General features: G+C 38.5%; 1 protein-coding gene and 1 long non-coding RNA gene across 2 annotated transcripts; one reads left to right on the top strand and one right to left on the bottom strand.

Annotated features, from left to right (window-relative positions):
• Nucleotides 1-741: 741 nt before the first annotated feature.
• Nucleotides 742-24,199, bottom strand: LOC127941743 (nuclear factor 7, brain-like). Its single transcript, XM_052537112.1, has 6 exons — nt 23,039-24,199; nt 22,845-22,940; nt 1,779-2,009; nt 1,663-1,685; nt 1,461-1,582; nt 742-1,238 (listed from the first exon to the last, which is right to left on the bottom strand). Exons 1-6 carry the CDS (start codon nt 23,438-23,440, stop codon nt 742-744), a joined length of 1,371 nt encoding a protein of 456 aa, XP_052393072.1. The 5' UTR covers nt 23,441-24,199.
• On the top strand, nt 10,774-18,267 carry LOC127941893 (uncharacterized). The gene is made up of 3 exons (XR_008149167.1): nt 10,774-11,164; nt 14,109-14,274; nt 17,699-18,267. It is a non-coding gene; the product is annotated as an uncharacterized LOC127941893 (long non-coding RNA).
• Nucleotides 24,200-25,570: the final 1,371 nt, after the last annotated feature.

Below are 25,570 nucleotides of genomic sequence, written 5' to 3'. Positions count from 1 at the left end.
TGATGTGTTTCTCTGAATCTCTGCACACTAAACACACCGGCTGTTTGTCCTCCAGATCCTGATGAATGCCTCTCTTTTCTCTCTTTCAGTAGCAATGCTGATGACTGACACACAGAGCACGCTCACACAGCAGCAGAATACAGTGATCAGTCCTGTATTTGAGTTCTTAATATGGTTAGGTTCACACATTGTTATTTAAGCGATTAACAACTGCTTTTTATAACCAAACAAACACCTGTTTTGAGGACTGCATTTTTAGAAAACTCGCACTGTGTGAACTAAGGATGGGCCGGTATGAGATCTTGACGTTATGACAACATTAAGCAAAAAATATCATGGTATCAAGGTGTTGCTGTTACAGCTCTAAACTGTCTGGGAAAAAAATAACAACTTTAGCATGAGAATCCAACTCTTTAACAGTGTAAGTCAGAAAGCATAAAATAGCATTAGACATCCCCTTTAACCTTTTATTCAGAAAATAGCACTGATATAACAATCATATATCTGTTAAAATACATTCAAGAGATCATCACAATTGGTTCTGAATCTGAGTCTAACTTTGAAAGAGATTTCAGTCATTTAGTGAATCCCAATGATAATATACGCATTTTAGACAAAAGAAAACCACACAGGCTTGACAGGGTAAATGTTAACAAACTCTGAATTGCTACAGAAAAATGAAAACTATTTGATGAATATAAAAGATGAAAGCAGGAAGATCCAGATCTACAGGTGTAACGTTTACTGACTATTCAATGGTAAGATCCTGAGAGGGGAAAAACTATCAAAGGATGGGAAGAGCGTGTCAGTGAAGGTGGTTGTGAATGTGTGTAGATGTGTGTTAGTCACAGGATCAGAGAATGACACTGTTCCTCTGTCATAGTCCAGATACACTCTCATACGCTCAAGATATTGTTTAATATTAAAACCAGACCGTTCATACAGTTCATACTGATCATACTGCACACTCCAGACATCAGTGTTATAGAAATCCCGTCCCTTCCTCTGGTTTGATGCTGTAGTGACTCCAATACTCCAGCACAGACTCTCTTTAACCTCCACATCCCAGCAGTGTGTTCCTGAGTTAAACCCCTCTGAACCCAGAACACAGTAACACTCATCAAATCTCTCTGGATTATCAGGAAGAGGTTGTTTGTTCACGCTCCATCTCAGACTGGTCAGATCATCAGACAGGAGGAGACGTGGATGAGCCGTGTTTGGATCCAGAATCACAGGAGCTGATGAGACACAATCAACAGATGATCTTATTCTGATGTTCATATAATGATCAAGAGTGAACCCGAATATAGATTATGAATAAAGACACCCATCCTATTGATCAAACACAGACATCTTTAAATCTGTAAATCTTCCCCTTTGCATCATTTCCAGTGTGTGTGCGTGTGTGTGTGTGTGTGTGTGTGTGCGTGTGTAAGAGCTCAGATCTTCTCCAGACTCACTGTTCTGGACGATGTCCTTCATCTTCTTCCAGACTCTGAAGGGCAGGTTGCCCAAGTATCGTGGCACATGAATCAGAGCTCCAGAAGGAGTCTGTGGATCCGGCTGTGATGAGATCTGGACTCTGGAAGAACATTCAGGATCAGAACTGAAGTGACTTTGGATCAGAAGCAGAGAGAGCAGAGACAGCAGCAGATCACTCACCTTTCCATCGAGACTGGAAACTTCTGCAGAACAAACACACCATTGATCATCAACAACTGATCAATCAATCAATCAATCAATCAGTCAATCAATCAGTCAATGATCTGAAATCAGACCTTCAGAAAGCAGACGTCACTGTCTTTCATCATCTCCTCCATGTCTTTGATTGTGTGTGAAAGAGCTGAGATGTGTGTGTTGATCTCCTCCAGCTTGTCCTTCATCATCTGTTTCTTCTGCTCCTCTTCCTCTCTCAGTGCAGTGATTGTAGCTTCTTCTTCATCTCTGAGAAACTGATGAAGCGTCTCAAACTGCTGTTTAATCTGATGCTCTGTTTGATCAGCTTGAGACTGAAATCAAATCACATTCAAATCAAATTCATCTCAATCAACAAATATCACTAGTCTAATGTGCAGGCTGAAGTTGTCTCTGTTAACCTTTCTATTTAAAGGGTAAGTTAAACCAAAAATGAAAATTAGGCTGTGTTTTACCCACCCCCCGAGGCATCTTATATGACTTTCTTCTTTCAGTCGAATCCAGTCTGCATTAGATAAAAAATCGTCTTTAATCTTTAAGCTCTATCATTGCAGTCAACGGGTGTTGCATTGCTTCAGTCCAAAAGATGTTAAATAAAAGTGCCTTTCCATAAAAAAAGTGTCTCACACGGCTCTGGGGGATGAACAAAATCCTCCTGTAGCAGATTGATGTGTTTTTGTATGACAAATATCCATATTCAAACCGTAATAATCACTTGAATCTAGCTTGCTCCAACAGTTTTACACAGAAGCAGTTCCAGGACTGTGACGTATGGAGGTCAGCGTTGTGCATGTGCTGGTGAGTCTCATGAAAACCAACGTTTGTTTACAGGATCAAAGGAAGCAAAGTTTCCTTACTTTAGCAAAGGAAATCCAGTCTCCTCTTAGTTTATATCTAAGTCCTCCAACATTCCTCTTTACAAATCCTCGTTTTGTACTTCTAATTAGTGACCAGTGTTTTGTTTTGATATCTCCACTGCGTTTCCACGAGTGTCACTTCTGAGCGGGACATGAGCAAAGCTGATCTCCATGTGAGAGACTTTTTTCAGTCTTTTGGACTGAAGCAATGCAACCCCCGCTGAGTGCAATGATAGAGTGTGAAAGATCAAAGACCATTTTTTTATATAACTCAGAATGAATTCATCTGAAAGAAGAAAGTCATATACACCTAGGATGCCTCAGGGGTGAGTAAAACACAGCCTAATAAATTTTTGGGGGTGAACTAACCCTTTATGTCCTTCTGATTAAATTAGTTTTATAGACATATACGACTTGTCTCTCTCTTTACAAATTAAGGAATGTATTAATGCAGAAAAAATTTGTCTCAGGTTACGAATGTAACCATGGTTCCCTGAGTGGGGAACGAGACACTGCATCCTCTAGGGGTCGCAATGGGGAACACCTCATCATGACCCATGTCTGAAGCATACATTGAAAACACACCAGTTGGCCGGCGCCAGCCCCTGACATCACTACCTGATAGAGAAGCTCATAGATGGAATAGTGCATCTCAAAACAATATTTTTGAGAGTCAACTCGATCTGTGCACTGTAAAAAATGGCTGTGAAATCTACAGTTATTTACTGTCGATTTCACAGTAACATTACTGTATAAGATTTTTACAGTAAAATATTGTAAAGTTTACAGTAAGACTGTAAAAATCACAGTAGTCCAAGCATTACAGTTGAAATCACAGTAGTCAATGCATTACTGTAAAAAAATCACAATTTAGCCACTATAGTACTGTAAATAGTAAAGTAAACTACTGTAATTTTCCTCTTTTTTTATATATCTTTCTTTGTACCCCTTTCACATGGACGGCTCCAGATTATTGTTGTTCATAATTCATCACCGGAATATGATGTAAATACTCGATGGTGAGCTTTAAGTAAAAGTGTAATATTAATCAATTAAAATGTGTCATGTAACTTGTACTCTGATGCACCTGCTGCAGGTTTCTATTCCATACAATATATATTTTTTAAAGAATTCACATAAGATTCCAAGAATATTTTTTGTTTGTTTGTTTTGTGACTGTAAATGGGTGTTTGCGTGTAAATGGGTGTTAACAGGGCAATAAAATATTTGATAAGCCTTATCTTAAACTTCTCCAAAGTCTCCGCTGACATGGTCTAACAATATAGGCTTCATAAACGCATAATTTTTTGAGATATCATCCTCAGATTTGAACTGAAGCATGACCATTGGTTATAAGTTGCAATAGTATATTCACATAATTATGTATATTAATATTTAAATATTGTATACATTTAATAAATATAATCTTAATATTTGTTGTTTTTATTTTTGAGCTTATATATCTCTCAATATTAATAACATCTGATTAATTTTGAGTTTTGAACTTGAGCCAAAACTCTCAAGCTTTGTAAATATATGTTGGTTATGTGTCTATTCAGAATCACTTATGAGCAGCAGCCTTTTTATTTTGGGTAGTCTATGTCATGTGCATTACTTGCCAAAATTGGGGCTGTCTGGTTAACTCATAAATATGTACCATGGGATTTTTATTTTACAGACATCAGTGTTATATATTTTTTTTTCTTCGGAAGCAGGCGAGATAAAGGTGCAAGTTTCCAGAGCTGTTTGGCGAAATCAAAGCGCCAGAGTGGGCGGAGTTTACCCAGTCTAGAACGATCTAGAATCTGTGGGGGAAAAAAGCGCGAAAGAGGCAGCAGCACTTGAATTTCTGACTCGTCGTCAGTGACAGACAAGTTCCGTTAATTCTCAAATCTAAGTTTCTTTACACACGGCTTTGTCTTGTATTTATTTTGTTTTCGTCTTTGTGTTGATTTCTTTAACTTTTTGCCTGAGAGGAATTCAGCGACAACGTTTCCGTGAGAGCTCCGACGGAGACGTCTTCGCAGCCGTTAACGTTAAGCTCCGTTAATAACAGACTATTACTCAAATTTACGTTTCTTTATACACGGATTTGTCTTTTGGTTGTAAAGTTATTTATTTTGTTTTCGTCTTTGTGTTGATATCTTTCACTTTTTGCCTGAGAGGAATTCAGCGAAAACGTTTCCGTGAGAGCTCCGACGGAGACGTTTTCACAGGCTTTAACGTTAATGTATTTTTCCCACCCGTGGCCTCTGCCGGAGTTTCCATCTTGGAATCGCGGATCCTTCACAGACTGCTTATCGGGACTTTCAGAAAATCAGTAAGTAACTTTACCATCACTACTTCGAGCAAAAAAAAAAAAAAAAAAAAGAAATAAAAAAAGAAAGTTCAGTGCCACACCCTTGTCAGGCTGTGGAAAGCCAACAGCCTGTAGAGAACCTTGCAGATTATTACCCTCTTTCTGTATCTAATCAATTTGGTCTTAATCGTGTTGCTCTGCATCATTCTGTGTTTCAGAAGAATGAGTAATGGACTCCATTGAGAAGGCAATACAGGCCGTGCTACCACAGCTAGATGAAGCAAAGCTTGAAACTTTAGTCAATGAGTTGGTGAAAGTAGGTGTTGAAGGACCAGATGATCTACAGTTTATTCAAGAAGATGACATCAAACATCTGCTCACACCCATTCAGTGCAGAAAAATTATTCATTCCTTGAAAGGTGAGATTAGTTCTTTTAATTAACATATATTAGTTGATCCGCTACAATTAATAACTAAATAAATCCGCAATCATTCAATCATAATTTTGTAAAAAAAAAAAAAAAAAGTGGTTATATGTGGATGTTAGTGTATACCTGGTCCAAGATTCTGTCCCCTTTGGTCAGGCAGGTGACATGTTGATAGAACTTGAGGAGTACAGATTGAGGTTAGAATTATTGAAATCCCCCACGGCAATAAATGCCCTTCTGGATGTGCAGTTTGCTGTTTGCTAATGGCAGTATATAAAGCCAAATTTGCTTTAAAAAATAAAAATAAAAATAAAATAAAAGATGGTATATACGGGAAAAATAAAAACTATATTCTTGCCTCTGCAATGCTGTCTCTGCACTAGATACAGTTATTCCATGCAAAACTACAGACCCACAGCTTTCCAAAGAGCCTAATCACTTGATTATAGGCCCAAGTATGTAAGAACAGTGCAATACAGTACAGAAGGATAGTGGTCGCATTGCAATTGAAAACAGCATTTAATATATTGCCCATATTCCCCCATCCATGCAGATCACATAGTCATGCATTGCATTTGCTCTTTTTTTAAACACATTGAATCACATTGAACACATCAATGTTAACATGTAAAATAATTTTCTTGTTTGCCATCAGTTGACCTCAAATCACCCATCTAGGCTGATTAGTAATTGAGATGAAGCCATGACAACCATTTTTGAAATTACCCTTTTCCCAAGATCAGATTTAAATACATTTTAGTCTGTTATTTAGTATTTTTTATAGTTTGTTTATTTGAACTGTACCAGAATCCAAAAAAACAAAACAAAAAAACATTTTATATAAATTTTGTTGGTTTAACCCTATATTGACCTACCTATAAGGACTTGACGGCCACCATTTTGATTTGATTTGATTTTTTAAGTTTTAGTTTAAGTACATCTGATACTATTGTAAACCACTAAGAAACCTTTTGTTAGATTTTTTTTTTTAGGGTCAAACCTTATTTTCACCTGACTATTCTGTGCTTTCACAGTGTGTAATGCAGGTCCTTCAAATCCCCAGCTGAGCCCTTCATCGTCTGAGCCACTGTCAGTTGCCTATTCCAGCACATGCCCCATATCATCTATAAGTCCCATCTCTGCATGGGTGAACAGTTTTGAGGTGCCATGGAACAAAGTGAGGCTGACTCTTAGAAGAGCAGTAGATGCTGGTGAGAGGCCAGCTCCGGATGACCGCAGACACTTGATAAAAGTCACTGTTGATGCGATGAGAGAGCGTTCCTTGAACCCTACTCGCAGAGAGTGTGTGGTAGTGGCTAAAGCTATAACTCAAAAATATCCAAATAGCTTTTTAGACAAAAATGAAGAGGGGGAGCTAATTGGATGTGGGTATTTCAGCATTATAAATCAGCTCAAAACCAGAGTAGAATATTTGAATCGAGGCAACCCTCTTTCCCGTCTGAGGAAGCACAAACGCACCCAGAGAGATGATGAGGATGGTGATGATGACCAGCCAGCAGTAGCTACATGTGCAAGAATCGACAGTTATGGGTGTGTTCGTTGGCAGCCAGCGGACTATCCAGATGGGGAAACATCAGCATCATTAGAGGAAAAGAAGCTTGAGATGATTGATATATTCAGCCGAGAGGGACTAAAGGGCGCTGAGAGAGGAAGGGTAGAAGACCTAATGGCAATCACTTATGCCAAACAGCGGGAATACATCAACGCAAAGCCTTCCCCAAGCATTCTGGATGTGGGTAAAGAGTGGCCATTTCTCTTTTCACAGAAGTTTTTATTGTCACACTTCACCACTCTCACCAATGTTGAACTATACACAAGACTGAATGAAGATATGGACAAAAAGGGTAAAAGACTCCTGGATTTCTTCAGTAGTCAGATTACAAAGTGGAGGAAAGAAGTAAGAGCTGTTCTGAAGGAAGCCATAAAGAAGGACCGAGAAGGATCTGATGGCCTAGCAGCGATGCTTGTGATGTTGGCACACTTCAAAGAGCAAGAGGAGTCAATTTTTCTCATTGCTGATGTAAGTTCCTTAATTATTTAAATCTTTTATTTGGAGTTTTCAACAATTAATTGTCACATTTATTGTGGAAGAATCATTTTCCCTGATTAGAGTGAACCCCCCCCCCCCCCCCCCCCTCAAATTGTTAATGCAGGTTGACGAACCTCCAGTTTTTCAAGTAAATACAGGTTTGTGTCAGGTTTATGTTATTGGTGGTTGAGCACTTTTTCCTTGATAGACCTCACCTCACAATATAACCCACATGGTGCAAGCTTCTATCTCAATTCCTGGGTAAATGCTGGGTAAAGTCACTGTTGTCCACTGTGAGCACAATATTTTAATTAAGAGAAAATTGATGTAGTGTTGTAATTGATAAAGATATTGTGGTACTTAGTTAATTTTTTGTGTAAACCTTTCACAAACCTTCAGAGCAAAAAAAAAAAAAGGACCATTGCTCATTGCTTCCTTATTAACAAATTTCAAAAAGCTTTTTCTATCCTAGAGATAATATACAGTCTACCTTGTTTCGAGTAACTCTTATCTTTGCTGGCATAGGAGACTACCACTCCCGCAGACGCAGAGGCCCAGCTGTCTCTCCCAGTCACTCCAAGGATCATCATGCTTGGTAAGTTTCACATTCAATGTTTACGAATCCTTTGAATGTATAGGGCACAAGCAAAGCAAAGTTTCTGGAAAACACTAGTGAATGTGTGTTGTGTCATTCTCTGCTTCTGCACCAGTCAGTAACAGCACAGTCACTCCAAATTTAAGTTATGTGGAGTAATCTCTCATCTTTAGTTGCCACCTATAATGTCGTGATTGCTATTTCAGATTGCTTGCTATGCCTGTATCACTCATAGTTTTTCTATCACCAAACCAGTTATTGCTGCTTAAAGGATTAGTTCACCTCAAAATGAAAATTTCCTAATAATTTACTCTCACCCCAATGCCATCCAAGATATCCATCTCTTTCTTTCCTCAGTGGAAGAGAAATTAAGTCTGAGGAAAACATTTCTGGATTTTTCTTTGAATAATGTACTTCAATTGTAACCAACGTTTTGAAGTCCAAATCAATGCAGTTCAATTGTTAGGATTGAGCTGGGAACTACATCATCACATCGAAAGGTCGCGATCCATTTCGCCGACCATCTTTGTGTATTTCCACTGGCGATATCGAGCGCAACCTTTCGACATGTAGTTCCCAGCTCAATCCTAACAATTGTAGTTAAAAAGTATATAAATTATTATAATTTTTTTTTTTAGAAAATGACCAATCATTTCGCTAGATAAGACCCTAATCCTCAGCTGGGATCCTGCACAGCCCGTTGAAGCACTTCATTGAAGCAGATCTTTGAAACTGCATTGATTTAGACTTCAAAACGTTGGTTACAATTGAAGTCCATTATTCGAAGAAAAATCCAGAAATGTTTTAATCAGACTTAATTTCTCTTCCACTGAGGAAAGAAAGACATGGATATCTTGGATGGCGTTGGGGTGAGTAAATTATTAGGAAATTTTTATTTTGAGGTGAACTAATCCTTTAAAGGAACACTCCACCGTTTTTTGAAATGGGGCTTATTCACATTATTTCCTGCATTTAGATAGGTGGGCAAATGCATTTTTGTGTCAGTGCATGCATTGTTTTAGTTTGATTGGGTCGGCGTTAGCTTAGCTTAGCACAATGAATGGAATCCTTTGTTGCCAGCTAGCATGGCCTGAGTAAAAGTGATCAAAAATTTTTTAAAAACCCACCTAATTACTTCTTGTGGCCTGTGTATTCACAACGAGTACAAATAGCGATCCAGATTAACACTAGGCGATTTCCTAGGCAGATATTGACTTGGGACTATATTATGGGGAAGCACAGGCGAAGCACTGCTGCTTAGGCGAAGCACTGCTACTTCGGCGCAGAGATATCATGCAACACATGAAAACATCAACTCTATGTGAATACAGGTATAATATGGGTCGATCTATACATGCGTCATGATTAAAATAATCACTTACTCTGTGGACAGCTGTCCATTTGGTCCATTCGACGTGGGGCGTTTTTTCCAGTTCACTTTGTCACACCGGAAAAAAAAATCGAGTACTGCAGAATGGATCAGCGCCGTGAAATCCTCTGTAGATGTGACACACACAACTTCGGGCACGCTCATCTTGATCTGACGTGTTGAGCCTGGTCATCAATGGCAAAAACATGTCCCACTCTCTACAGCACAGACACTCTATTTCCGTCGGCATAGATTGGCATATTCCCCCACATTCACACCACCAGTTCATGTTGGCTCTCATCCTCACATCCTCAGGCTGTTGAGCGATCGCAACCTCCTCCTCCTGTCGTTCTATTTCCAAAGCACGCAGCTCGTCTTCTGTAAACTCTGGTTCAAATAGGTATGGTTCTGGTTCTTGACTGTCTGAGAAGTCACCCTCTTCGTCTCTCTCAAAATCAGCCATGTTCATCGCCATTCGTGTACTGTAAGGAAAATAGCCAGGCAGCTACTATTCACGCCGGTATGTTGACGGAAGTCGTGGGATTTCATGTGTTGCGTGATATCTCTGCGCCGAAGTAGCAGTGCTTCGCCTAAGGTAATTAGGTGGGGTTTTTTTTATTTTTTTGATCACTTTTACTCAGGCCATGCTAGCTGGCAACAAAGGATTCCATTCATTGTGCTAAGCTAAGCTAACGCCGACCCAGTCAAACTAAAACAATGCATGCACTGACACAAAAATGCATTTGCCCACCTATCTAAATGTAGGAAATAATGTGAATAAGCCCTATTTCAAAAAAAGGAGTGTTCCTTTAAAGGGTTAGTTCAGCCAAAAATAAAAATTATGTCATTAATGACTCACCCTCATGTCGTTCCAAACCCGTAAGACCTCTTCGTAACACAGTTTAAGATATTTTAGGTTTAGTCCGAGAGCTTTCTGACCCTCCATTGAGAATGTATGTACGGTATACTGTCAACGTCCAGAGAGGTAATAAAAACATCATCAAAGTAGTCCATGTGACATCAGAGGGTCCGTTAGAATTTGTTGAAGCATCGAATATACATTTTGCTACAAAAATAACAAAAATTACGACTTTATTCAGCATTTTCTTCTCTTCCGGGTCTGTTGTGAGCGCGTTCATAACACTGCAGTGACGCCCCTGATGTACAATGCTGCTGACGTGTTTTCTTTGTTATTGGTTGCACCAGAAAACACGTCAGCAGGGTCGTACGTCAACAGTCGCGTTCACAACAGACACGGAAGAGAAGACAATCCTGAATAAAGTCGTAGTTTTTGCTATTTTTGGACCAAAATGTATTTTCGATGCTTCAAAAAATTCTAACTGACCCTGTGATGTCACATGGACTACTTTGATAATGTTTTTATTACCTTTCTGGACATGGACAGTAGACCGTACACACAGCTTCAATGGAGGGACTGAGAGCTCTCGGACTAAACCTAAAATATCTTAAACTGTGTTCCGAAAATAAAAGGAGGTCTTATGGGTTTGGAACGACATGAGGGTGAGTCATTAATGACATAATTTTCATTTTTGGCTGAACTAACCCTTTAATGCATTGCTTCGAAGATATGTATGCTCCCTGCCCTGTTTTTACAATAATTTATGTGGAGAAAATCTTTTATAGAATGTATTACTATGAAATATAATTTGTGATGACTCTTGTCTTTACTAAGGAGAGACAATCCTGACTGCAAAAAAATGGATGCTGTCGATCGAGGGGAGGGTCGTAATCCCACCTGGTGCTCACATGGCAGACTTCACCACTGCCTTGGCCGCTCTCTTCGCCTGTTACTATGTATTCAACCTAGAGTATCAGGTGGAAGCCAGCACAACACTGGAGTTTGTTCAGAGGTATTTTTTATCTTAAATAGTTTGATTACAGTGTAAAAGCAAATTGACAATTGAAAAGCTGTTCAAAATCATCTTCTCCCTTTAAAATTAGGGGGGGTGAACTGACACTGGTCTCACGGTTCGGTTCGATTACGATTATCATGTCATCGATTCAGTTCAATTCGATATCTCAATGCATCGCGATGCACCGCATACTCAATTTGACATTTTTCTTCAAAAGTGATGAGTGCGCGTGTGTGTGCTCGCCTGTTGAAACAGTGACATTCCAGTTGGGAGTAAAGCTTGTTTATGCCATTAAGAAAAGAAAAATCTTTCATATAAATTGTTTTAAAGAAATATTCATTTAAAAGCAGCGTTTATTAATCGGTGTATTATGTTACCATTAAAGATGCACGCATCAACCGTCGCTGAGTCCGCTGTTGAAGGTAACTATCATCCATTTATAATCACGCATAACAACACAGAATAATAGTAATTTGACCATCGGGTGCGGATACTTAAGTCAGAGAAAATTGTTGGGGCGGGTGGATGATTTATTTTTGGCTGTGGATTCAGCGTTGGAGCTCGTCCGTGCATCTCTAAAAGCAATCAGACTCTGCCAGGCGTTAACAGCTCGGGGTGAAAACGGCTAACGTGGTTTATCAAGTTAGTGGTATTACCTCCTGCATATTCTATTTGTGCGTGACATGAGCGCACAAAGTGCGTCTTCTTCAGGATGTGCTTACCAGGTTGTTCATAAAAGCTGAAATGTGCCCAGATGTAGGCTTTAAAAGTAGTTGGAGCATCTTTAATTACTCGCACTCGCGTCTCGCCTCCCTCTGCCATTGTATGCTACCGCGACAAATGACGTCAGAAAAGTGTCAGTACATTATAATCTGTTATGGTCTATTACTGAAACGATACCGCATCGTCCTCATCTGCATCGTAGAAACGATAAATTTTGACACCCCTATTTAAAATGTTATGTAATTGGGCTGGGCGATATGGCTGAAAACTGTATCACAATATAAGTGTTTCATATTGGTCGATATCGATAATTATTGATATTTTTATGACCTATTTAAAATAAGGACCAGGAGAAAAATATATTACATTTAAACATTTTTATTTTAAACTTAAAGGATTAGTTCACCTCAAAATGAAAATTTCTTTCTTTCTTCAGTGGAAAAGAAATTAAGTTTTTTGAGGAAACAATAGCAACCAACTGAGTTAGTTGCCATTTGAAGTCCATTAAATTAACAAAAAAATCCTGAAATGTTTTCCTCAAACTTATTTTCTATTGAATAAAGAAAGACGTGAATATCTTGGATGGCATTGGGGTGAGTAAATGATTAGGAAATTTTCATTTTGGGGTGAACTAATCCTTTAACCTTCCTCTGATTCATAGGTGTGATTGGCAAAGGACAAAAAAGCAGGAAAATATAATGCGCACCTATCATGACGCAGTGACAGCACGTGTGATTATTCCAGTAGTTAGGACATCGCACAAGATTTGTGTTAACACAGAACACATTTCATCACTGGATAGTGTTTGTCGTTTATTTAAAGTGTGGTTTATGTCAGCTGAATGTGCTGAACGCTTTTCAGAGAAGATAAGGCAACGTTATTTTAGTACAATTCACACCCAACAGTAATTCAGGGAAAAAAATCTCGGAATGCTTCACCTGAAACTTCGGTCTTCCGACCTATCATTGTGTCAGTTCTCAATTGATTTTGATGGTAATATCAATTTTAATTTATATGCGCGAAGAAGGGAGAGAGAGCAAGACAGTTTGAAGACTGTGAGAGTGTGCGCGCGATGCCGGAGGAGGGGCTCTCTTTCTCTCTCTGCTCGTTCTCTCAGTAACATGCGCTTGCCTGTCAGAATTGGCGCAGCAGTCAGTCATCTTATCTACATCACTCACCGATCAAACAAGGCTTTCCACTTATCACTCCACGTCAGTTCTGTTATTGAAGAATCCAACACAAGACAACAATATGGTGCAACTAAACTGTTACATGATTGGCTGGTAGTGTGTTACTCCCTATGTTGCTAGGTTACCAGTGAGTGAGTGCCTTTGTTCATGCAAAGAAAAAAAAAATCGAACGTTTTATCGAACGCATTTTTTATTGATATTGATTACATGTCTATCGCGATACATATTGTTAATGTTTTATGGCCCAGCCCTATTATGTAAAGTATCTGAGTATCTAAATAGTGTAGGTTGAAGCCTCCTTACAATTTGAATGCTTTAGGACTGTTGGGCATGTACACACTATATTTTTTACATAAAACCTTTTGGGAGTAATTAAGCTCTTAATTCTTCATTTTTTTTTTTTCAGGCCATCTGATGTTGAGAATATATCTTCTGGTTGAAGAATTGTAGCTTGTTCAGGAGGTTCTTTGTTGTTTTCCACGTCTCAGATCTTTAAAGGAGTATGGTGTTAATGCTTGAGTCGAATAGCCGTAGTTTGGTCTTGAGTGTCAAATGCAGCTCTTGCCTTGCCCATTCTTGTGGTTAACCATCAAGCTGGCCAGTGTCTTTCTGTTTGCACTTTGGTCGTTGTGCTAATGTGGAGACCTGTCTCAGCTGACTTCTGTTCTACCCCTCTCAGTTTCTCTTACATTTGTTGGTGTTTTTGGGACAGTAATGTGATATAATCTGCAAAGTCTAGGTCGTCCAGTTGTGTAAATGGGGTCCATTGGATCCCATTGCGCCTGTTGTCAGTGGCTTGCAGCATGATCTAGTCGGCTGCATGATCTAGTCGGCCGCATGATCTAGTCGTCCTTCGAAGAGGAATGGTAATCGAGAAAGTAGACAGCCTTGACTAACTCCTGTTGAGATGTGAAATGCCTCTGTCAGCTGGCCTTTATGTATGATTCTACATTGCTCACTGCACTTACAGTTATTCATTAATGTGCGCATATTGTCCCATCCCCTAATTCCTATACTCATGTTCATAGGTTTTTAGTCAGGATTAATCCTGACTCCAACAAGTGCACTGCCAAGGAGCAGATGAGCAAGACGACTGGGAGAGTGGTGAAGCGGAAGACTTCATACATGAACCCCCATGTCATCTCCTTCATCAGGGACTTCACGGAGTTCTATTTGCTAACTGACTAGATACAGGTGAGGTTCTGATAATAGCTTTAATAATAATTATAATGCAATTAATAATATAGGTATCTGTGGGTTTAATATAATTAATCATAATTTGATAATAATAATAATAATTATTAGGAATGCACCAATACTGGTATCGATATCGGGCCAATACTAAGCTCAATGTTCTCGTACTCGTAAAAATGATTTTTTTTACTCCGATACCAACAACCGATACCAGGCGTGTAAATAGTGTTTGTGTTTAGAAAAAGAAACACTGACAACAGAGGGTATAATGGGGATAAAAAAGGCAGTATATGAAGTAAATCTATCTTACTAGTGAAATATTAAACGAAATATAGTAACACACATTGCTTTGGTGCGCGAGCTGATAAGAGAAAAACGTGCTGTGGCTTGAGCGTGCAGCGGGACAGACGCGTGAGCTAATTGAGCGCATCCATTTATCCAAACATCATTGGAAAGTTTGTAGTTCAGTCAGATGTAAATGGCAAAGAAAGTCAAACAAGACAATGTAGCTTATCAACGTTAACTGACGAGAGAGAGAGACTTGTTGATTGCTCTTGATTGACTAAATCATATATGTAAGTAAAACATAAACTGTTACCTTATTTATTAGGGCTGGGTAAAAAAATATAGATTTTTTTTATTTTAATTGATTCTCATTTTTGCAAAACTGATACTGATTCTTAAACATTTTCATCGAGACATCAGTAGCTATATTACTAATATCAGTGATACACGCCTTCATTCATAAAAATATTCCATTAACATATAGGGCTGGGTAGGGGTGGGTACCGAAAGCTGGTATTAAACGGGCCCCGGGGCTGAATTTTGAAAGACCGCTGTATCGATAAGCTCGGACGTTATCGGTTATGCTGTTGGTACTTGGAAAAATACACGTAATGTTATTATTGCTATAAAGACGTTTTATTTCGCCAACCTTTTCTATATACCATAATATTAAACCATTTGTCTGTGATGCATTTTTGCTATTCGCAGTCCGAGACAGAGAGATCTCCACAGTGCGCACATGACAGCCCTAATGAGTGACGTTGGAGGACAGAACTAAACATTCAAACATAGCCTGGTTACACTTCAGATTTGTGATTACTCTGATTTTATTTTAGATTTTGGGTTCCAAAGATTATAATAATAATATATTTGAGGTAAAACCATTAAAAACTATAGCTGCATTCTGTATAGCGCAACTTAATTCCCTTTGCAGCAGTAGGCTACACTCTCATTTTTCCCTAAAACTTAAACGTAACGACAGAATCAGATTCAGCATTCAGTGATTGTTGTAAAATGCAGTCTAGCTACTGTTGCTAAATTGTGGAGACGCGTTTAATAATAAAAAGAGCTATTAATAGCACAAAAATATGCTCATGAGATGCTGTTCCCAAGGTGGCGCACGCAACGAGATGAGCAAATTATACTTTCAGTTTCATGTGCACATCTAAACTAGCAAATGTACACAAAAATATGTCTAAAATGGACGTAGGTATGGAAATAGTTGTCAGAAAATATAGCGCATCAGTCGCCTATTAGATCTGCACTCGGTCTTAAAGGGTCAGTGTCTAATAAACATGCTGACGATTGCACCATTACTGTGAATTAAACAAAAAAAAGGCTTAAATGAATAACTTCAGCTTTAATAAGCATTAATCTATCTATGATAAACGATGCAGCGTTATTTTACATTTGATTGCTTTACTAGAATTCTGTTTAGACCATACCTGAACAGTAGTAGACCTTCCTGAAATGAAAGCACTGTGTAGGCCTATATAATGTGTATCTTTGTTAATTGTTTATCTCTTGTTATGTATATATATAATATATATATATATATATATATATATATATATATATATATATATATATATATATATATATAATATTTATCAAAGAGTACCGACAAGAATACCGTTAAAGTATCGGATCGATCGATCGAAGCCGTATCGGTAAGAGTAGTAATACCATTATAACCTTAACGATTCAGATATTCCAATTCGATTTCGATTCGCAAGCTTTCGATTCTTGATTTTAAATTAATAATAAGAAATTAAGAGCCACAAACCTGTATATTAAACTCTTTTTATTTTAGGTACACTTGGGTATATTAAAACAGAACCCAACTCTATATTTCAAATGAATAGAGAGGATTTTTATGCAAGTCAGAACAGTCGCTTGCCTTGATCAAACATGATCAGGTTATTTTATGTTTAAGATTTAACATGCATAAAATCTCACAGCATTAGCTGTAACATGGAGGCTGCAAGCCTATGAACAGTGTAGGAAAACTAATACCGGCTTTTGGGTGATAGATAAATATCAGGGTCTGAATTGCGTTTCATTATTCAGTTAAAAGAAAATTATTAACTCACCCTCCATTTCTCTCAGCCGCCAAAACGAATTTTTGTCCCGCCAAAGCCATTTGAATGGTGTGATGTAGATGACTGCTGCACTTGTGACAGGGCGCATGTTACTGATAGAACGAGCAGAGAGCCCTGGCCGCGCACGCACTCTCACAGTCGTCAAACTGTCTTGCTCTCTCTCGCTCCCTCAGGCATGTTCCTGTGGCTCAGTGGTGTAGAGCATTGCGTTAGCAGCGCAAAAGGTTATGGGTTCAATTCCCAGGGGAACACATGTTAGGAAATAAATGTTAGCCTGAATGCACTGCAAGTCGCTTTGGATAAAAGCATCTGCTAAATGCTTAAATGTAAATCTAAATATTAATCAAAATCAATTGAGAATTGACATGATGGTAAAAGATCGGAAGACCGAAGTTCATGTCGAGCATTCAGAGATTTTGTTTCCCCTGAATTACCGCTGGGTGTGAATTGTGCTAAAGAAAACGTTGCCTTATGTACTCTGAAAATTGTTCTGCATCACCTGAAATATAAACACTTTCAATAAACAAACAAAAAACTATCCAGTGATGAAATGTTTCCTGTGTTGACAAAAATCTTGTGCAATGTCCTAAACTCCCGGGATAATAAAGCGCGTGCCATAGTCCGCTACTGACACGTCCGATTCTCGAACTAATGACTTATTTGAACCGATTACATTTAATGAATGGTTAAAACAACTGATCTGTCCAACACTGAACTCGCGAGTCGTCTGAATCGGTGTATAACAAATTGGTAACACTTTACAATATGGTTCGATTTATTAAACTGGTTAACTACATTAGTTAACATTAACTAATAATAAACTGCACTTCTACAGCATTTATTAATTTTTCTAAATGTTAATTTCACTATTTACTAGTAGCCTACATTATTAAAATAAAAAGTTGTATTTGTTAAAAGAACACTCCACTTTTTTTGGAAATAGGCTCATTTTACAACTCCCCCAGAGTTAAACAGTTTAGTTTTACCATTTTCGAAACCATTCAGCTGATCTAATGTGTTTTCTTCTTTAATTTCAGGGCTCCAACTAGGATTCTAGGTCTCCAAGGTCAGGGCATGCAAGAGGCCATAGTGGCAGGGGAAGTTTATTTTCCTTTCTGTTTTAAATGTTCATGCAAATGTTAAATTTTTTTTTTTTTTTTTTTTTTAAATGTTCAATGTTTTATTTTATTTCAGTATTGCCATAGTGTTATTTATTACTCTTTAGAATGTGGTAATAATCAGTTATTTAAAAAGCTTCAAAGTAGTTAAATATTTTGACCGTGTTGTATCAATTTGCGTTATTGTTCTGCCATAGCAACCAGTCATGTGGAACTAATGAATGAACTAGTAACAGTTTGCTCTGTAACTTTACAAAACTTGTAATGAAATAGCCTCGTTTTGTAAAATTTTCTTAAGTCAGTAATTAAATTTAGCAACAGTAGAATACGCAGATAATTGACTTCACGCCATTAAAAATTACAAACACAGAATGTTCGTTAACTTTGGATGGCATAATGGCATGTTGTCCAGTGTCAATTATCCCTTTATGTTGTACCTGTTTTGTCATTCCTGTTCACCAAATGTTTTTAAATAAATAACTGTTAACAATTTTCTTATTGTCTGCAGTTGATTGCAGGGTTTAAGAATATGGGTGATTCTTTTAATGATGGTTAATATTAAGTCACAGTGATACAGTATTTAAATTGTACAGTGAGAAACTGAATTTACAGTGATTAACTGTTATCTACTGCTTATAGTACAGTATTGCATACAATACATAAAAACAGTGCTTAACTGTTTTTTGTATGTAAATACAACTAAAATCACAGTGTTTCATTGTTTTTTTTATTTTACAGTGAATACACAAAATACTGTAAATGGAAGTACAGTACCCTTACTGTAAAACGTATTCACAGTAACTTACTGGCAACAATTAGCCAGTAAGTTACTGTAAATACAACTAAAATCACAGTATTTAATTGTTTTTGATTTCACAGTGTATACATAAAATACTGTAAATGGAAGTACAGTACCCTTACTGTAAAACATATTCACAGTAACTTACTGGCAACAATTAGCCAGTAAGTTACTGTAAATACAACTAAAATCACAGTATTTAATTGTTTTTGATTTCACAGTGTATACATAAAATACTGTAAATAGAATTACAGTACCCTTACTGTAAAACGTGTTCACAGTAACTTACTGGCTAATTGTTGCCAGTAAGTTACTGTAAATTTTACGGTAAATTTTTTACAGTGTGGAAATAATGCTGGAGAACTCAGTCTCACATGAGAGGAGAACTCCGAATTCAGAAAGAGAGTAGCAGACTCATATGCAACCCTTCTTGGTAAAAGGGAAGCGCTGCTAAACGAGGTCTAACCATCTCAAGAAATGGAACAAAGTTGAGCACGTAATCCTTACAGTACAGGATTTCAGAAAGTGCACAGAGCTTAGCTTGTGTACCTAAGGGTTCCTAAGCATCGCAGAGGCACTGAACCGCACGGGGGAGGCAAGCTCAAATTTTCAAACCTCTGGCGAGGGGAGCATCACCTGAAGCAGAATATACAAGAAGACATCTGTAACTGCCACCTTCACTTCCTGCTTGATGTGACAGCAACAACTAAATGGCCATGAAATTCCTTGCAGTGCCATGCCAGGCCTGAAGATCAAGGAGGCTGCAGCACAAAACCTGTGATCTCGGCCGCCTGATACCCGAACATGAAGCCGCAATAAGGGCTATCATACCGCCTGGACATAATGTTTAGGAAACACTGTAACTGAGCACTGCAAAGGAAGCTCACAGAGTTTATTAGTACACAAATAACCACCAGAAATGTAATACATATATAAGTGGGCATCTCCTTTTAGTTCGGACCACAGTAAGGTGGTTGCATTGAACTTAGAACCAACCAAAAACATCATAGGGCCAGCATAGGAGTCTGTTATGCAAGAAGTTTCCACCTAACCTCGATTAGGTGGAGAGCTGGTGGTTACAGGGGAATTAGGATGGGGAGGATAAGAGCAGATTAAAAAGCTCCAAACGGGACAAGTAGATTCCTAAGTAGCGCTCTGATTTGGATGAGAACGCTGCCTCGTCTGGATCACATCTCTTAGGTCCTGCTTACCTCCTCGTGACCCACGATTCCTCTTACCCCTACCCGCAGGTGGGGGAGGAGTGCGAGTCATGACACTAACCTTCTGTGCCTGTCTTTGAACCTCAGATCGAGATGGGCCAGGACCCCTTTGTTGTTCGGTTTTGGACCTCGACCTTTGTGGAATGAAGGATTTATAGGCAGCTGATTGCTCCTTCGCCTCCCAGAACTTCTCAACTACCGCCTCGATGGAGGTAGCGAAAAGTTCGGAAGGCGAAACCAGAACATCGCGAAGAAAGCCCCTTTCTTTCTTCTCGATGTATGCCAGGTTCGCCCACAGATGTCTTTCTGTTACCACCATGGTACCGCCATAGACCTTCCAATGGCAGAAGCGGCCTGCTTGGTAGCACGGAGAGAGAGATCTGTGGTGCGGCGTAGCTCGGCTACCTGATCAGCTGAATGGCCCTTGTCTTTATCCGGGTCCTTTTGCAGATCAGCCTGATAAAAATGAAGCACTACCATCGTGGGCAACGAAGCCACAGCCTGACCTGCAGTTGCGTATGGCTTGCCATTTAAGCGAGATGTATCCTGGAGGGGCTTAAATGGCAAGAAGGGAGATTTAAGAGGGGACATCTCCCCCACAGAAAGAAAGCTAGCCAACATTTCTTCTACAGGGGGCATCCTCTCATAGCCACCTTCATGGATTGTCCCGATGGATGCGAGAAGAAAACAGCCTCTTCCATTCTTTTTCGACTTCTGCTTGTAGATCAGGCAAAAATGGAAGCCTCGCCTGAGCTGGAAGTCTATGATCAGACAGATAACGCCCATCGAGCCGTCCTCGTGGCGTCACCTTGCAGGCAGGCTTCCATGACAAGTCCAACTTTGCCGTGGCTCGATCCATAACCTCCAACAGCTCCACATACGCAGGGCAGGAGGATTGAGAAAGCTCAGCCTCAGCTTCTTCGCCACCCTCAGACATCTCCTGCTCTTCCTGGGTAGAACCCATCAGAGCACTAACTTCAGTATCAGAAAGTGTTAATGATAAAACATCCTCCCTCCTGAAGTTCACTCTCATCTGCAGCGATGAGCACGAAAGGGTCTCTCTCTTAACTCCTCAGCGTGATCTCCTCCGTGCCTCAGCAGCGGTGGGTCCTAAACCATGGGAAGCAGATGGATGCCCCTCTTTCCTTAAAAAGAGACTTGACGAGAGCAGAGCTTTTTTTATAAAAAAAAAAGTGCGTGCTCTTCGCCCAAACAAATGAAGCAAAGACTGTGTGTGTGATCAGGTGTCAAATAACGCCGACACAGATGCACACACCATCTAAATTTCTTGCTAGTGGATGCCATGAAGAACAGAGAAAGGTCGCTCTTACCGTGGTCGTTCAGATGCATGCTTCAAACAAAACAGTCAATGAAGACGAAGAAGAGAGTGACTGTTCTCCTGGTGCCTATTTATCAATAGTCACGCCGATAGTGACGTCAGGGGCTGTCACCAGCCAACTCACTGGTGATTTTCAATGTATGCTTTAGACACGGGTCACGGCGAGGTGTTCCCCATAGCGACCCCTAGAGGACGCAGTTTGAAGTTCTCTTGAAAGGGAACTATGAAAGTTGTCAACTTTGAAGAAGATACTATAGTGATCTTGAGAAGATGACATGCCATTGTTGGACCAAAAGGGCTGTTTATTAAGGCAGGTGTTGGTCACACACACTGACTTGCTCAGAGAACCAAACTTGAACCAGCGGGAAACCCCTATACCTCTTTATCCCCAGTATCCCTTACACACACACACGCACGCACGCACACGTGGGAGTGAGATGGCCCTTCCCTGAACATTGTATAACAGTCAACAAAAACTGAATAATGTAATTTTTACATTAAACAACAGCAACATTCAAATGCTGCAATACAATTTGTGATTTGAATTCTTTTGCTTGCATAAAAAAGTTTTTATTTGTAAAGATTACTATACTGTTAAAAAATGTTTGTGCACTGTTTGTTTATAGACAGGTTATGTAGTCAGTCACATCATCTTTCAGTTTTGAGTGAAACATAGGGTGGTGGTCTTAAGGTTTGCAGTGCACCTGCTGAACGAGAGCTCAGCTAAAGAGCTTATTTTTTTTTATTATTTTCTTTTTTTTTTTTTACTTTTAATAAAGGAATATATGATACAAACACATTGGTTCATCTCAATAAATTAGAATGTCGTTGATGTCAACATGAAACGTTAGCATTTTGCCCGGCCACTTGAATTTCTTTTTGCATTGGTCTGAATGAAAATACTAATTCATTCTTTGCCACTAGGTGCCGATTTTGGAGCAGTAAAATAGAGCTTTCCCGGTAACACTGTGCATAAAAAGCAGCACTGCACTCACAAATGCTGCTTTATCAGTCATTACAGGCATGATGTAAGGAAAATGAGACCAATCAGACCAATAACCTCAGATTAGCTTCTTGCAACGGAGGGGTTTGGAAAAAAATAATCGTAGTCGTAGGGAAAATAAGGTGAAAATATATGCATACCGTATTTTTCGGACTATAAGTCACCTCTAAGTATAAGTCACATCAGTCCAAAAATACGTCGCACTGGACTATAAGTCGCATTTATTTAGAACCAAGAGAAAACATTACCATCTACAGCCACGAGAGGGCGCTCTATGTTTTCAGTGGTAGACTACAGGAGCACTGAGCACCTCTCGCGGCTGGAGATGGTAATGTTTTCTCTTGGTTCATTTCTCTTGGTTCATGTCAAATTAATTTAGATAAATAAGGTGCACCTGACTATTAGTCGCAGGACCAGCCAAACTATGAAAAAAAGTGCGACTTATAGTCCGGAAAATACGGTATTATGAGACAATGAAAGTGTTTTTTTGACCTTGCATGCATGTCAACCGGTTGTTTTGGACTTCCGTAACCAAAATATGAACCTTTGATAACCCATAATAGAGGAACTTCAAACAGGCCTGGGCTAGATTTTAAACAAGCATTTTTTTTTCCCAGTTACATCGATTATGTGTTTCTAGTGTAAGTTCGTGATAAACTCTGTTGTGACTGTTGTGCATTTGATTCTTGTTTCTGTTTCCTCACCTTGATGTGTTCAGTTGTTTTCTCAAACTCTCCTTTTATTCTCTCCTCATGTGTAAGTTTCTCTTGTAAGGAGGTCAGTGCGTTTTTCAACTCCTCCTAGATTTGAACAAATTGAATACTGATCTATCTGTCTGGCTATCAGTGTTAATAGCTATTTATTGTTCTTTACATTTGAAACAAGAGTTACGTCTTACCTTATATGATGGAACAACATCACTAATGGGTCTGAATGTGTGATTGATGTGTTTTTGGGAGTTAAGACACACTAAACACACCGGCTGTTTGTCCTCCAGACAGAAGAGCTTGAGTTTCTCACTGTGTAAACTGCACAGCTCCTCAGACTCTGATGAATGCCTCTTACTTCTCTCTTTCAGGAGCGACTCACACACGTTTTTTAACACTAAATTACATGGAGGATTGACTCTTGAGGATCTTCTCCTGCAGACAGGACACTCCTGAGTTCCCTTGATTCTCCAAAACTTCTGAAGACACTCTGTACATAAGCTGTGGCTGCATGATAAAACGACAGGAGCCTTGAAGATTTCACGACACACAGGACAAGAAAGTTCTTCTACAGGTACATTTAGTGAATCCATTTTCACAGTTTGAGCTCCAGCGATCTAAACTTTACTTTCACTTTGTGAACGATGGTTTCAAAACTCAATCACCAGAAGAGTCACAATGATCCGCTGTCTGTTCAGAAATGATCTCCTCAGAAATCCTGTTTGAACGTGTTTTTATTATGATTCGATTATGTCCAGAGATTCATAAACGCATGACAGAAAGGAGTGAAATGATGAGACTGGCGTCCTGGTATGTGTTTTAAGAGGGCGGATCAGTTTTTGATCATCTTTGGGAATGTTGTGTGGCAGGTCAGACAGCAACATCAAGATTTCTTCAAGTTCATGTGTGCCGTCATTGATCAACAAGATTCCCTTCAAAACAAAACTACAGTAAAACATGCAAGCAGAATACAGCAACAGACAGAGATCTACCTCCTCAGAAAAACTTATTGAGTCAGTCCAATCCAAAAATCTACCTCAGGTACAGCCTTCAAATTAACATTCATATTCTGTCACATCTATATGTTTTTAAACTTGCAATATAAAAACACACATGTAGGATAAGGATATATTCACTGAAGTGAAACATTATCATTATGAGTGTTGTAAGAGATATTATGAAAGTCTAGATATTATGATTTATTTTAATGTTCAAGATGATGTTTAAACACTGTCCTCTGGACCTAAAAACATCAAGTTTTGAGTCAGTTGCACCATTTCACCACTAGATATCAGTAAAGCCACACTGAAGTCCCACACGCATCCATGCAACATCATCCTGGCATTAAACCTTTAAATTAAACAAGTTATGTCCTGTTACATGAACTGATTTATAAACAAAGCTTCTTGAGAACGCAATATATTCTCATTAAATAGCTACAGAAGTCTAAAGTCCTGTGTTGTGCTGAGTTCTGCACCCCTCTCTCTCTTCTTGCTTAGAATGAAAATATATATATATTTTTTTGTTAACAACAGCATGAAGAGCATCACACATTACGTCAATCAAATATGCAAAAAAAAAAAAGCAAAAATTTAAATTTGGGAATCCCTGCATTACACATAAGAAATAACATGAATTTGGTCATTTTAATGGGATTGAAAGACAAAAGCCTTCCAAAGACACATTAATACATGGATAAATAACCCACTGGATGATAATTAATGTGTTCATCAGTAGTTGATGCAAGGTGGAAATGTTAAGAAAACACTAAATGTATATAAGCTGTAAGATATTTTAGAAAGAAACATTTGAAAGGTAAAAAGAAAAAAAAATAGGGAGGATCAATAAATTCTGAATAAGTTATTGCTACTGTGAGAATAATGTGCAATCATGCAATCCACAAAAAAATAAAAAATAAAAATAAAATAATAATAATAAATATATATATATATATATATATATATATATATATATATATATATATATATATATATATATATATATAATAAAAAGCTCCTGTATCATATTACAATTTGAAAACAGATGAATCATGTTTTCTTAAGGGCAGTTATCGTACGACTCAAGGGGTTTCAGACTGGGAAACTATTTTTTATACTTGTAGACGACATAGAGACAAAATAAACTCCATCAGATGCTTAAGTAGACAAGTTTATTTATGTAATAACGATGGGGATCATATCAATGGGTAGTAATAAATATGATGATAATAACTTTAATGTCAGAATAACAAATAGAGTTCTCATCTGAAGCTTGTAGCGATAACAGAAGAGAAAGAAAGCAGAAACTGATACGGTCGGTCACAGATCTGGAGCGCTTCAGAGAGACACATGTCTCTTTCAGGGTTTCTCTTCTAAAACTTTTTTTTTTTTTAAAGATATTTGATCATTTGAGTGCTTACAAAAATGAGAAAGAGATAGATTTGTAAAAATCCTTACAAATAAACATTTTAGAACAAAATACAAGATTTTGCTGGGTTATAAGAGGGGTAGAGGAGACGTGACATATTTACAGCACAGCAAAGATAGAAAAACAACTGTTTACTACGGTAAAACCAGGCTTTTCACACACACACAGCTCCTCCTTCAGCCTGGGTGTAGATGTATGAGGTGCAGTGATGTCTGAAGGGAATGTAATGAGTGCAGACGCTTCAGATTTATGACGTACGATACATGAAAAGTGTGTCAGCTTATTAGTTCAAGCTG

Source organism: Carassius gibelio, chromosome A3, assembly GCF_023724105.1.
Source record: "Carassius gibelio isolate Cgi1373 ecotype wild population from Czech Republic chromosome A3, carGib1.2-hapl.c, whole genome shotgun sequence".
NCBI lineage: Eukaryota > Metazoa > Chordata > Actinopteri > Cypriniformes > Cyprinidae > Carassius > Carassius gibelio.
This window is presented reverse-complemented; position numbering and strand designations above follow the sequence as displayed.